Raw genomic sequence first — 14499 nt, 5'->3', positions numbered from 1 at the left:
CCAGGCCATCCTCCAAAAGTCTTAACCTCACTGTGCGTGCAGATGCACTCACACCTGCCTGCTGCCATTCTTGAGCAAGCTCTTTACTGGTGGTGCCCCGATCCCGCAGCTGAATCAACTTTAGGAGACGGTCTTGGCACATGCTGGACTTTCTTGGGCGCCTTGAAGCCTTCTTCACAACAATTGAACCGCTCTCCTCCTTTTAGTGCAAAGCAATGATGACGGCACATGTTTCCTTGCAGGTAACCATGGTTGACAGAGGAATAACAATGATTCCAAGCACCACCCTCCTTTTGAAGCTTCCAGTCTGTTATTTGAACTCAATCAGCATGACAGAGTGATCTCCAGCCATGTCCTCATCAACACTCACACCTGTGTTAACAAGAGAATCACTGACATTATGTCAGCTGGTCCTTTTGTGGCAGGGCTGAAATGCAGTGGAAATGTTTTTGGGGGATTTAGTTCATTTGCATGGCAAAGAGGGTCTTTGCAATTAATTGCAATTCATCTGATCACTCTTCATAACATTCTGGAGTATATGCAAATTGCCATCATACAAACTGAGGCAGCAGACTTTGTGAAAATTAATAATTGTGTCAATCTGTAACAGGGCCGTAACAGGGCCGTAACAGGGCTGTAAACAGGGCTGTAAACAGGGCTGAAAACAGGCAGCAGGCAGATAGAGCTCAGATAGTCCAGATGCCACAGCCCCTCCTCTCTCTCTCTTCCTAGTGCAGCTGCAGCAGATATACAAGTCATTAGTGGTGAAAAGTATTAGTGCAGACAAATCTGGGTCAGAACAGAGTAGAACACACAGCCAGCACATTGGTGCTGGTGATGAGGGGGTCATGGTGTGTGTGTGTGAGTGGGTGGGTTGGGGGGGGGGAGGGGGGGGTTGTGTTTAGAGAACTGTTGTAGGAGAGAGGATATTATTGTACTGTACATAATCATCCTGAGTAAATAACACGGAGGTCAGTATAGTTAATCACCCTGCAGGTCTCCATAGTCAAATAATAACACGGAGGTCAGTATAGTTAATCACCCTGCAGGTCTCCATAGTCAAATAATAACACGGAGGTCAGTATAGTTAATCACCCTGCAGGTCTCCATAGTCAAATAATAACACGGAGGTCAGTATAGTTAATCACCCTGCAGGTCTCCATAGTCAAATAATAACACGGAGGTCAGTATAGTTAATCACCCTGCAGGTCTCCATAGTCAAATAATAACACGGAGGTCAGTATAGTTAATCACCCCTGCAGGTCTCCATAGTCAAATAATAACACGGAGGTCAGTATAGTTAATCACCCCTGCAGGTCTCCATAGTCAAATAATAACACGGAGGTCAGTATAGTTAATCACCCCTGCAGGTCTCCATAGTCAAATAATAACACGGAGGTCAGTATAGTTAATCACCCTGCAGGTCTCCATAGTCAAATAATAACACGGAGGTCAGTATAGTTAATCACCCCTGCAGGTCTCCATAGTCAAATAATAACACGGAGGTCAGTATAGTTAATCACCCTGCAGGTCTCCATAGTCAAATAATAACACGGAGGTCAGTATAGTTAATCACCCTGCAGGTCTCCATAGTCAAATAATAACACGGAGGTCAGTATAGTTAATCACCCCTGCAGGTCTCCATAGTCAAATAATAACACGGAGGTCAGTATAGTTAATCACCCCTGCAGGTCTCCATAGTCAAATAATAACACGGAGGTCAGTATAGTTAATCACCCCTGCAGGTCTCCAAGGTCAAATAATAACACGGAGGTCAGTATAGTTAATCACCCTGCAGGTCTCCATAGTCAAATAATAACACGGAGGTCAGTATAGTTAATCACCCCTGCAGGTCTCCAAGGTCAAATAATAACACGGAGGTCAGTATAGTTAATCACCCTGCAGGTCTCCATAGTCAAATAATAACACGGAGGTCAGTATAGTTAATCACCCTGCAGGTCTCCATAGTCAAATAATAACACGGAGGTCAGTTTAGTTAATCACCCCTGCAGGTCTCCATAGTCAAATAATAACACGGAGGTCAGTATAGTTAATCACCCCTGCAGGTCTCCATAGTCAAATAATAACACGGAGGTCAGTATAGTTAATCACCCTGCAGGTCTCCATAGTCGTTTTGCAGACACTTTATCAAAAGCTTTTTCCATAGTGACATTGTGATACATTCAAAATGTGGAAAAATACTGTCTGTGTGGGAATCTCTCTCTCTCTCATTCTCTCTCTCATTCTCTCTCCCTCGCTCTCTCTCTCTCTCTCCCTCTCTCCCTCTCTCTCTCTCTCTCCTCGCTCTCTCTTTCATTCTCTCCCTCGCTCTCATTCTCTCCCTCGCTCTGTCTTATATTCTCTCCCTCGCTCTGTCTTATATTCTCTCCCTCGCTCTGTCTCTCATTCTCTCCCTCGCTCTCTCTCTCATTCTCTCTCCCTCGCTCTCTCTCTCTCTCTCCCTCGGTCTCTCTCTCTCTCCCCTCGCTCTCTCATTCTCTCCCTCGCTCTCATTCTCTCCCTCGCTCTGTCTTATATTCTCTCCTCGCTCTGTCTTATATTCTCTCCTCACTCCGTCTCTCATTCTCTCCTCGCTCTCTCTCATTCTCTCCCTCGCTCTCTCTCTCTCCTCTCTCTCTCCCTCACTCTCTCTCTCTCTCTCTCTCTTTCTATCTCTGACAGCAGAGTGGGGATGGGCGGACACGGATGGCAGCGGCCTGTATATCTGTCTGTTCCTCACAGCTGGCTACCTAAAGGTGATCCTGATAGCGTTTGATAATCCCACAACAATACAGCAACGCTCAGCTATGCTTTCACCAAATACTGCTGGGTCCTGTTATGGGACTGTTGTTGACTCTAGACACCACATCAAGTCTATAGACACCACATCAAGACTATAGATACCACATCAAGACTATAGACACCACATCAAGTCTATAGACACCACATCAAGACTATAGACACCACATCAAGTCTATAGACACCACATCAAGACTATAGACACCACATCAAGTCTATAGACACCACATCAAGACTATAGACACCACATCAAGTCTATAGACACCACATCAAGTCTATAGACACCACATCAAGACTATAGACACCACATCAAGACTATAGACACCACATCAAGACTATAGACACCACATCAAGTCTATAGACACCACATCAAGTCTATAGACATCACATCAAGACTATAGACACCACATCAGGTCCATAGACACCATTTAAAAGTTATTAAACTGTAATAAGCTGTGTAAACGAGCCAACCAACAGGTTACAGAGGCTCAGGATATAGAGTGGGGTCACCTGACAGGATATGGTCCAACGTTTTAGATGTCCAACTGCAGATCTGCAGGATGCCATACAACTCAATGCCATTAAAGAGGTGACCACGTCCTGAGGTAGAGATGTCAACATGTGTAACACGTGAGAAAAGCATTAAGCATCATCTGCTGTAGCATATCTCTCAGAGAGGGAACAAAGAGACCAAAGATAACCCAGAAGGAGCTGCAAAGCTCCACAGCGGACATTGGAGTATTTGTCCATAGGACCACTTTAAGCCGTACACTCCACAGAGCTGGGATTTATGGAAGAGTGGCCAGAAAAAAAGCCATTGCGTCAAAGAAAGAAATAAGCAAACATGTTTGGTGTTTTCCAAAAGGCATGTGGGAGACTCCCTAAACATATGGAAGAAGGTACTCTGGTCAGATGAGACTAAAATTAAGCTTTTTGGCCATCACGGAAAACGCTATGTCTGCCGTAAACCCAACACCTCGCATCACCCTGAGAACACCATCCCCAGAGTGAAGCATGGTGGTGGCAGCATGATACAAATGATACAAACCCCCAAAAATCTATTTTAATTCCAGGTTGTAAGACAACAAAATAGGAAAAATGCCAAGGGGGTGAATAGATTCGCAAGCCACTGTACAGTATATCAAGCCCAGTCACACACATGCGTACACCCACAGGAAATGGTGCAGTAGTACTGCTCTTCAAGTCTCTTGCTCCTCTAGGAGCCTCATACCGTTTAATCTACGTACCCCGCTGTCTTCTGTTTCATCTAAAAACACCCTCACTCTCTCATGTTTAATCTACACACACAATCTTTCTCTTAATCTAGATATTAACTCTCATTCCTAATCTACACAATCTCTGAAAGTACTGCTAATCTACGCACACACACACACACACACACATACAATCTCACTGGTTTACTCTTCCTAATCTACACACTCATCGGACTCCATCAGAAGAAGCCAGTTCATCTAAGGGACATTTGCCAAAAAGCAGATAGACTCTTTCCCACAATCATCCTCTCCCCCCGGAGCCTTAGAAGACTTTAAAGCTGTCCTCTCCTCTATCTTTAAAGCTATGGTTTCCTCATTTCCCCCCAGACTGCTACTTCTGCCCTTTAATTATTCCAACCAGTTGAGACGTGTACAACCCAGGCCTCAGCCCAGGTATTAACACTGCGCTACGAATGGGAACGGCGCTTTCAGGAACTTTTAGAAAAAAAAACAAAAAAAACAATAGCCTAGAGAGCTTTGACAAACTGATGTTGAAATGTCACTCCAGTGGATCAGGTCAAAGGGACGGGGTTGGACTTCTGTTGAACACAGGAAAACCTCCCTGTTACTATGCGATGAGAAAGTCCAGAAACTCCAAGGCTTTCAGAAAACAAAACCGATAACAAACCGATAACCCAGAGCTGAGAGCTCAGAGGAAGTGATTTTGAAAAAGAGAATAGTATAGTTTTTGACCCATGTCATAATCTGTTTCCCCCCCCCCCACATGTTATAAACAAACAAAACAGCAGGCTAAACCAGTAGACAAACCAACTCTGATAATCAGCATAGAACAGTAGTGAGTGAGTTCACCAGAAACAACCATAACCATTCAAACTGCTGTGAAGAATAAACCATATAATATAAGAATAGATAAACAAATAAATATAATATGAGAATAAACCATACTACTGCTAGTACTAGTGAAGCAGCTCAAAGAGTAACATACCTCAAGATCTGATAGATACACAGTACCATATCTCTAGATCTGATAGATACACAGTACCATACCTCTAGATCTAATAGATACACAGTACCATACCTCTAGATCTGATAGATACACAGTACCATACCTCTAGATCTGATAGATACACAGTACCATACCTCTAGATCTAATAGATACACAGCCCAGACAGTACCATACCTCTAGATCTGCATGGAGTAGCTAGAGCTGCCAGTCTGCATGGAGCAGCCAGAGCTGCCAGTCTGCATGGAGCAGCCAGAGTTGCCAGTCTGCATGGAGCAGCTAGAGCTGCCAGTCTGCATGGGGCAGCCAGAGCTGTCAGTCTGCTTGGAGCAGCCAGAGTTGCCAGTCTGCATGGAGTTGCCAGTCTGCATGGAGTTGCCAGTCTGCATGGAGTTGCCAGTCTGCAAGGAGCTGCCAGTCTGCAAGGAGCTGCCAGTCTGCAAGGAGCTGCCAGTCTGCAAGGAGCTGCCAGTCAGCAAGGAGCTGCCAAAGCTGTTAGTCTGCAAGGAGCTGCCAGTCTGCAAGGAGCTGCCAGTCTGCAAGGAGCTGCCAGTCTGCAAGGAGCTGCCAGTCGGCAAGGAGCTGCCAAAGCTGTTAGTCTGCATGGAACAGTCAGAGCTGTCAGTCTGCAAGAAGCCGCCAGAGCTGTCAATCTGCATGGAGCAGCCAGAGCCGCCAGTCAGCATGGAGCAGCCAGAGCCGCCAGTCAGCATGGAGCAGCCAGAGCCGTCAGTCTGCCAGACTCTTCCAGATCTGCCAGTCAGCCAGACTCTTCCAGATCTGCCAGTCAGCCAGACTCTTCCAGATCTGCCAGTCAGCCAGACTCTTCCAAATCTGCCAATCAGCCAGACTCTTCCAGATCTGCCAGTCAGCCAGACTCTTCCAGATCTAATAGATACACAGCTCAGACAGTACCATACCTCTAGATCTGATAGATACACAGTACCATACCTCTAGATCTGATAGATACACAGCCCAGACAGTACCATACCTCTAGATCTGATAGATACACAGTACCATACCTCTAGATCTGATAGATACACAGTACCATATCTCTAGATCTGATAGATACACAGTACCATACCTCTAGATCTGATAGATACACAGTACCATACCTCTAGATCTAATAGATACACAGCCCAGACAGTACCATACCTCTAGATCTGATAGATACACAGTACCATATCTCTAGATCTGATAGATACACAGTACCATACCTCTAGATCTGATAGATACACAGTACCATACCTCTAGATCTGATAGATACACAGTACCATACCTCTAGATCTAATAGATACAAAGTACCATACCTCTAGATCTAATAGATACACAGCCCAGACAGTACCATACCTCTAGATCTGATAGATACACAGTACCATATCTCTAGATCTGATAGATACACAGTATCATACCTCTAGATCTGATAGATACACAGAACCATACCTCTAGATCTGATAGATACACAGTACCATATCTCTAGATCTGATAGATACACAGTACCATACCTCTAGATCTAATAGATACACAGTACCATACCTCTAGATCTGATAGATACACAGTACCATACCTCTAGATCTGATAGATACACAGTACCATACCTCTAGATCTAATAGATACACAGCCCAGACAGTACCATACCTCTAGATCTGCATGGAGTAGCTAGAGCTGCCAGTCTGCATGGAGCAGCCAGAGCTGCCAGTCTGCATGGAGCAGCCAGAGTTGCCAGTCTGCATGGAGCAGCTAGAGCTGCCAGTCTGCATGGGGCAGCCAGAGCTGTCAGTCTGCTTGGAGCAGCCAGAGTTGCCAGTCTGCATGGAGTTGCCAGTCTGCATGGAGTTGCCAGTCTGCATGGAGTTGCCAGTCTGCAAGGAGCTGCCAGTCTGCAAGGAGCTGCCAGTCTGCAAGGAGCTGCCAGTCTGCAAGGAGCTGCCAGTCAGCAAGGAGCTGCCAAAGCTGTTAGTCTGCAAGGAGCTGCCAGTCTGCAAGGAGCTGCCAGTCTGCAAGGAGCTGCCAGTCTGCAAGGAGCTGCCAGTCGGCAAGGAGCTGCCAAAGCTGTTAGTCTGCATGGAACAGTCAGAGCTGTCAGTCTGCAAGAAGCCGCCAGAGCTGTCAATCTGCATGGAGCAGCCAGAGCCGCCAGTCAGCATGGAGCAGCCAGAGCCGCCAGTCAGCATGGAGCAGCCAGAGCCGTCAGTCTGCCAGACTCTTCCAGATCTGCCAGTCAGCCAGACTCTTCCAGATCTGCCAGTCAGCCAGACTCTTCCAGATCTGCCAGTCAGCCAGACTCTTCCAAATCTGCCAATCAGCCAGACTCTTCCAGATCTGCCAGTCAGCCAGACTCTTCCAGATCTGCCAGTCAGCCAGACTCTTCCAGATCTAATAGATACACAGCTCAGACAGTACCATACCTCTAGATCTGATAGATACACAGTACCATACCTCTAGATCTAATAGATACACAGCCCAGACAGTACCATACCTCTAGATCTGATAGATACACAGTACCATACCTCTAGATCTGATAGATACACAGTACCATATCTCTAGATCTGATAGATACACAGTACCATACCTCTAGATCTGATAGATACACAGTACCATACCTCTAGATCTAATAGATACACAGCCCAGACAGTACCATACCTCTAGATCTGATAGATACACAGTACCATATCTCTAGATCTGATAGATACACAGTACCATACCTCTAGATCTGATAGATACACAGTACCATACCTCTAGATCTGATAGATACACAGTACCATACCTCTAGATCTAATAGATACAAAGTACCATACCTCTAGATCTAATAGATACACAGCCCAGACAGTACCATACCTCTAGATCTGATAGATACACAGTACCATATCTCTAGATCTGATAGATACACAGTATCATACCTCTAGATCTGATAGATACACAGAACCATACCTCTAGATCTGATAGATACACAGTACCATATCTCTAGATCTGATAGATACACAGTATCATACCTCTAGATCTGTGAGATACACAGTACCACACCACTAGATCTGATAGATACACAGTACCATACCTCTAGATCTAATAGATACACAGTACCATACCTCTAGATCTGATAGATACACAGTACCATACCTCTAGATCTGATAGATACACAGTACCATACCTCTAGATCTAATAGATACACAGCCCAGACAGTACCATACCTCTAGATCTGCATGGAGTAGCTAGAGCTGCCAGTCTGCATGGAGCAGCCAGAGCTGCCAGTCTGCATGGAGCAGCCAGAGTTGCCAGTCTGCATGGAGCAGCTAGAGCTGCCAGTCTGCATGGGGCAGCCAGAGCTGTCAGTCTGCTTGGAGCAGCCAGAGTTGCCAGTCTGCATGGAGTTGCCAGTCTGCATGGAGTTGCCAGTCTGCATGGAGTTGCCAGTCTGCAAGGAGCTGCCAGTCTGCAAGGAGCTGCCAGTCTGCAAGGAGCTGCCAGTCTGCAAGGAGCTGCCAGTCAGCAAGGAGCTGCCAAAGCTGTTAGTCTGCAAGGAGCTGCCAGTCTGCAAGGAGCTGCCAGTCTGCAAGGAGCTGCCAGTCTGCAAGGAGCTGCCAGTCGGCAAGGAGCTGCCAAAGCTGTTAGTCTGCATGGAACAGTCAGAGCTGTCAGTCTGCAAGAAGCCGCCAGAGCTGTCAATCTGCATGGAGCAGCCAGAGCCGCCAGTCAGCATGGAGCAGCCAGAGCCGCCAGTCAGCATGGAGCAGCCAGAGCCGTCAGTCAGCCAGACTCTTCCAGATCTAATAGATACACAGCTCAGACAGTACCATACCTCTAGATCTGATAGATACACAGTACCATACCTCTAGATCTAATAGATACACAGCCCAGACAGTACCATACCTCTAGATCTGATAGATACACAGTACCATACCTCTAGATCTGATAGATACACAGTACCATATCTCTAGATCTGATAGATACACAGTACCATACCTCTAGATCTGATAGATACACAGTACCATACCTCTAGATCTAATAGATACACAGCCCAGACAGTACCATACCTCTAGATCTGATAGATACACAGTACCATATCTCTAGATCTGATAGATACACAGTACCATACCTCTAGATCTGATAGATACACAGTACCATACCTCTAGATCTGATAGATACACAGTACCATACCTCTAGATCTAATAGATACAAAGTACCATACCTCTAGATCTAATAGATACACAGCCCAGACAGTACCATACCTCTAGATCTGATAGATACACAGTACCATATCTCTAGATCTGATAGATACACAGTATACCTCTAGATCTAATAGATATCATACCTCTAGATCTGATAGATACACAGTACCATACCTCTAGATCTGATAGATACACAGTACCATACCTCTAGATCTGATAGATACACAGTATCATACCTCTAGATCTGATGAGATACACAGTACCAGTACCACTAGATCTGATAGATACACAGTACCATACCTCTAGATCTAATAGATACACAGTACCATACCTCTAGATCTGATAGATACACAGTACCATACCTCTAGATCTGATAGATACACAGTACCATACCTCTAGATCTAATAGATACACAGCCCAGACAGTACCATACCTCTAGATCTGCATGGAGTAGAGAGCTGCCAGTCTGCATGGAGCAGCCAGAGCTGCCAGTCTGCATGGAGCAGCCAGAGTTGCCAGTCTGCATGGAGCAGCTAGAGCTGCCAGTCTGCATGGGGCAGCCAGAGCTGTCAGTCTGCTTGGAGCAGCCAGAGTACACAGAGTTGCCAGTCTGCATGGAGTACCAGTCTGCTGGAGTCTGAGCTGCCAGTCTGCAAGAGCTAGTCTGCAAGGAGCTGCCAGTCTGCAAGGAGCTGCCAGTCAGCAAGGAGCTGCCAAAGCTGTTAGTCTGCAAGGAGCTACCAGTCTGCAAGGAGCTGCCTCTAAGATCTGCCAGTCTGCAAGGAGCTGCCAGTCGGCAAGGAGCTGCCAGTCGGCAAGGAGCTGCCAAAGCTGTTAGTCTGCATGGAACAGTCAGAGCTGTCAGTCTGCAAGAAGCCGCCAGAGCTGTCAATCTGCATGGAGCAGCCAGAGCCGCCAGTCAGCATGGAGCAGCCAGAGCCGCCAGTCAGCATGGAGCAGCCAGAGCTAGTCTGCCAGACTCTTCCAGATCTGCCAGTCAGCCAGAGACTCTTCCAGATCTGCCAGTAGCCAGACTTTCCAGATCTGCCAGTCAGCCAGATCTAGACTCTTCCAGATCTGCCAGTCAGCCAGACTCTTCCAGATCTGCACAGTCAGCCAGACCTTCCAGATCTAATAGATACCAGTCAGCCATACCTTCTAGATCTGCCAGTCAGATACTTCCAATCTGCCAATCAGCCAGACTCTTCCAAATCTGCCAGTCAGCCAGACTCTTCCAGATCTGCCAGTCACCAGACTCTTCCAGATCTAATAGATACACAGCTCAGACAGTACCATACCTCTAGATCTGATAGATACACAGTACCATACCTCTAGATCTAATAGATACACAGCCCAGACAGTACCATACCTCTAGATCTGATAGATACACAGTACCATACCTCTAGATCTGATAGATACACAGTACCATATCTCTAGATCTGATATATACACAGTACCATACCTCTAGATCTAATAGATACACAGTACCATACCTCTAGATCTAATAGATACACAGCCCAGACAGTACCATACCTCTAGATCTGATAGATACACAGTACCATACCTCTAGATCTAATAGATACACAGTACCATACCTCTAGATCTGATAGATACACAGTACCATACCTCTAGATACACAGTACCATACCTCTAGATCTGATAGATACACAGTACCATACCTCTAGATCTAATAGATACACAGTACCATACCTCTAGATCTAATAGATACACAGCTGATAGACAGTACCATACCTCTAGATCTGATAGATACACAGTACCATACCTCTAGATCTGATAGAGTATACTGATAGATACAGTACCATACCTCTAGATCTGATAGATACACAGCCCAGACAGTACCATACCTCTAGATCTGATAGATACACAGTACCATACCTCTAGATCTGATAGATACACAGTACCATACCTCTAGATCTAATAGATACACAGTACCATACCTCTAGATCTGATAGATACACAGTACCATACCTCTAGATCTGATAGATACACAGTACCATACCTCTAGATCTGATAGATACACAGTACCATACCTCTAGATCTGATAGATACACAGTACCATACCTCTAGATCGGATAAATACACAGTACCATACCTCTAGATCTGATAGATACACAGTACCATACCTCTAGATCTGATAGATACACAGTACCATACCTCTAGATCTGAGAGATACACAGCTCAGGCAGGCCAAGGCCATGGCGAGTTGCAGTCAGGTCCTCCTCACGTTCCTTCCTTCCTTCTTATCGTCAGGTTGCAGGCCTCTCTCTCTCAGCATCCACCTGATACCCTCTCTATGGTACTCACGTCTGGTTCACTCACTCACTCTGGGCTACGGCCATTCTATACACTAGGTAGGCGCCTCTACTATGCTCTTCTCCTTGTAGTCCCTGTTCTATAGTTGCTGCTAGTGTGCACTCTGACCACCTCTGCATCGTCTGCAGCTACACTGATGGAGGGCACCCCCCAACACTGTTCTCCAACCTTCCCCAGTACCCCCTACTGTCCTGCTCTCTCTCTCTCTTCTCTCTACCTCTCTAGATCTCTCCAGATCTCTCTCTGTCTCTCTCTCTCTCTCTCTTTCTCTCTAGATCTCTCTCTATCTCTCTCTCTCTCTCTAGATCTCACAGTACCATACTCTCTCTGTCTCTCTCTCTCTCTCTCTCTCTGATCTGTCTCTCTCTCTCTCTACCATACTCTAGTCTGTCTCTCCTCTCTCCCCGCATTCACCATCTACCATCCTGAGCCTAGTACAGATGCTTTGGTCCTGGCCGGTCCTGTAATCTCTTTATGGTCCAGTAATATGAAGGGGATGGGGAGGGACTTACTCAGTTCTCAGAGAGCTGCTGGATCACTGCTAATCCATGCCATTGAAAAGGCATGGCGTCGATTCAGTCGGTTAAACCTTCCTGGTGATGCCTTACTACGCGTCAGGATATAGGAATGTGTTTGTGACATCATGTGAGTCAGATAATCTATTCAAGATCGGCTTACAATCGATAATCTTTCAATCAATCACAAAAGTTTATGAGTCAACATACACACACTACTACGTTGAATCTACCATTTTAACACACACACACACACACACACACACACACACACACACACACACACACACACACACACACACACACACACACTACACAGTACCATACCTCTGGACACACACACACACACACACACACACACACACACACACAGCATCCAACAAGGAAAGCCCATGAGGACAGTTACTGACAGCGGATTGCACAATACCTCCACATGGCACCTCCCGTCAGATAGAGAGAGGAGAGAGGGAGGAGGATAGAGGGAATAGAGAGGGGGAGAGAGAGAGTACCATACCTGAGAGAGTGAGGAGGAGGAGGGAGGGAGGGAGGGAGGAGGGAGGGAGGGAGGGAGGGAGGGAGGGAGGGAGGGAGGGAGGGAGGGAGGGAGGGAGGGAGGGAGGGAGGGGAGGGGAAGTTGCCCCTTCCAGATATACCTATACAGTGCACTACTTTTGACAGCTGTGTGTGTATAGTTCATTAGTGCTCTGGTCAAAAATAGTACACTACATCCATTTGCGATGAAGTCTGGCTCTCTTTTAAAGACCTGATTAGTAGAAGCCTGTGTGTGTGTGTGTGTGTGTGTGTGTGTGTGTGTGTGTGTGTGTGTGTGTGTGTGTGTGTGTGTGTGTGTGTGTACCATACCTCTAGCATAGATACACAGGACCTCTAGTGCGTGTGTGTGTACACGTGTACCATACCTTCTCCTTGTGCGTGTGTGTGTGTGTGTGTGTGTGTGTGTGTGTGTGTGTGTGTGTATGTGTGTGTGTGTGTGTGTGTGTGTGTGCTGTATGCTATATGCTGTATGCTGTATGCTGTAGCCTCTAGCCTGCTGCATGGCAGGGTTCAATAACACTCCCTCACTCTTAATCCTTTATAATCTGGAGGTCTCTCTCTCAACTGGTGACCTTGGCTGCTGCAGCCACCGATGTGGTACTGTAGTCTAGTAGGTGAGCTGTTAGCACAGCTAGCGGAGGCTGAGTGAACTACATACACACAGATTGTATATTTATATTGATGTTAGCACAGCTAGTGGAGGCTGAGTGAACTACATACACACAGATTGTATATTTATATTGCTGTTAGCACAGCTAGCGGAGGCTGAGTGAACTACATACACACAGTTTGTATATTTATATTGCTGTTAGCACAGCTAGCGGAGGCTGAGTGAACTACATACACACAGATTGTATATTTATATTGATGTTAGCACAGCTAGCGGAGGCTGAGTGAACTACATACACACAGATTGTATATTTATATTGATGTTAGCACAGCTAGCGGAGGCTGGAACTACATACACACAGATTGTATATTTATATTGCTGTTAGCACAGCTAGCGGAGGCTGACTACATACACACAGATTGTATATTTATATTGCTGTTAGCACAGTTACGGAGGCTGAGAGATTGTATATGGCTGTTAGCTACGAGACTGCAGCATGAATACAGAGCTGTTAGCACGTCTAGAGGTGGCTAGCTGAACTGAACACAGCATGAATACAGAGCTGTATGGCTAGCTGAACTGAACACAGCATGAATACAGAGCTTTAGCACGGCTAGAGGTGGCTAGCTGAACTGAACACAGCATGAATACAGAGCTGTTAGCAGGCTAGAGGTGGCTAGCTGAACTGAACACAGCATGAATACAGAGCTGTTACACGGCGAGAGGTGGCTAGCTGAACTGAACACAGCATTAATACAGAGCTGTGTATGGCTATGAACACAGCATGAATACAGAGCTGTTAGCACGGCTTGCTAGTTGAACACAGCATGAATACAGAGCTGTTAGCACGGCTCGAGGCTGGCTAGTGAACTGAACACAGCATGAATACAGAGCTGTTAGCACGGCTAGAGGTGGCTAGCTGAACTGAACACAGCATGAATACAGAGCTGTTAGCACGGCTAGAGGTGGCTAGCTGAACTGAACACAGCATGAATACAGAGCTGGCACGGCTAGGTGGCTAGAACTGAACACAGCATGAATACAGAGCTGTTAGCACGGCTAGAGGTGGCTAGTTGAACTGAACACAGCATGAATACAGAGCTGTTAGCACGGCTAGAGGTGGCTAGCTGAACTGAACACAGCATGAATACAGAGCTGTTAGCACGGCTAGAGGTGGCTAGCTGAACTGAACACAGCATGAATACAGAGCTGTTAGCACGGCTAGAGGTGGCTAGCTGAACTGAACACAGCATGAATACAGAGCTGTTAGCACGGCTAGAGGTGG

General features: G+C 46.3%; 1 protein-coding gene across 1 annotated transcript in view; it reads right to left on the bottom strand.

Moving 5' to 3' along the window:
* LOC135542912 (actin remodeling regulator NHS-like) overlaps positions 1-142 on the bottom strand; it is a 32587-nt gene extending 32445 nt beyond the window's left edge. The window contains 1 exon segment of the mRNA XM_064970054.1: positions 55-142. Coding sequence (XP_064826126.1) covers positions 55-142 — 88 coding nt within the window.
* Positions 143-14499: the final 14357 nt, after the last annotated feature.

Source organism: Oncorhynchus masou, chromosome 7 (genome assembly GCF_036934945.1).
Source record: "Oncorhynchus masou masou isolate Uvic2021 chromosome 7, UVic_Omas_1.1, whole genome shotgun sequence".
NCBI lineage: Eukaryota > Metazoa > Chordata > Actinopteri > Salmoniformes > Salmonidae > Oncorhynchus > Oncorhynchus masou.
Note: the sequence above shows the minus strand (reverse complement) of the source record. Positions and strands in the feature narration are given on the sequence as shown.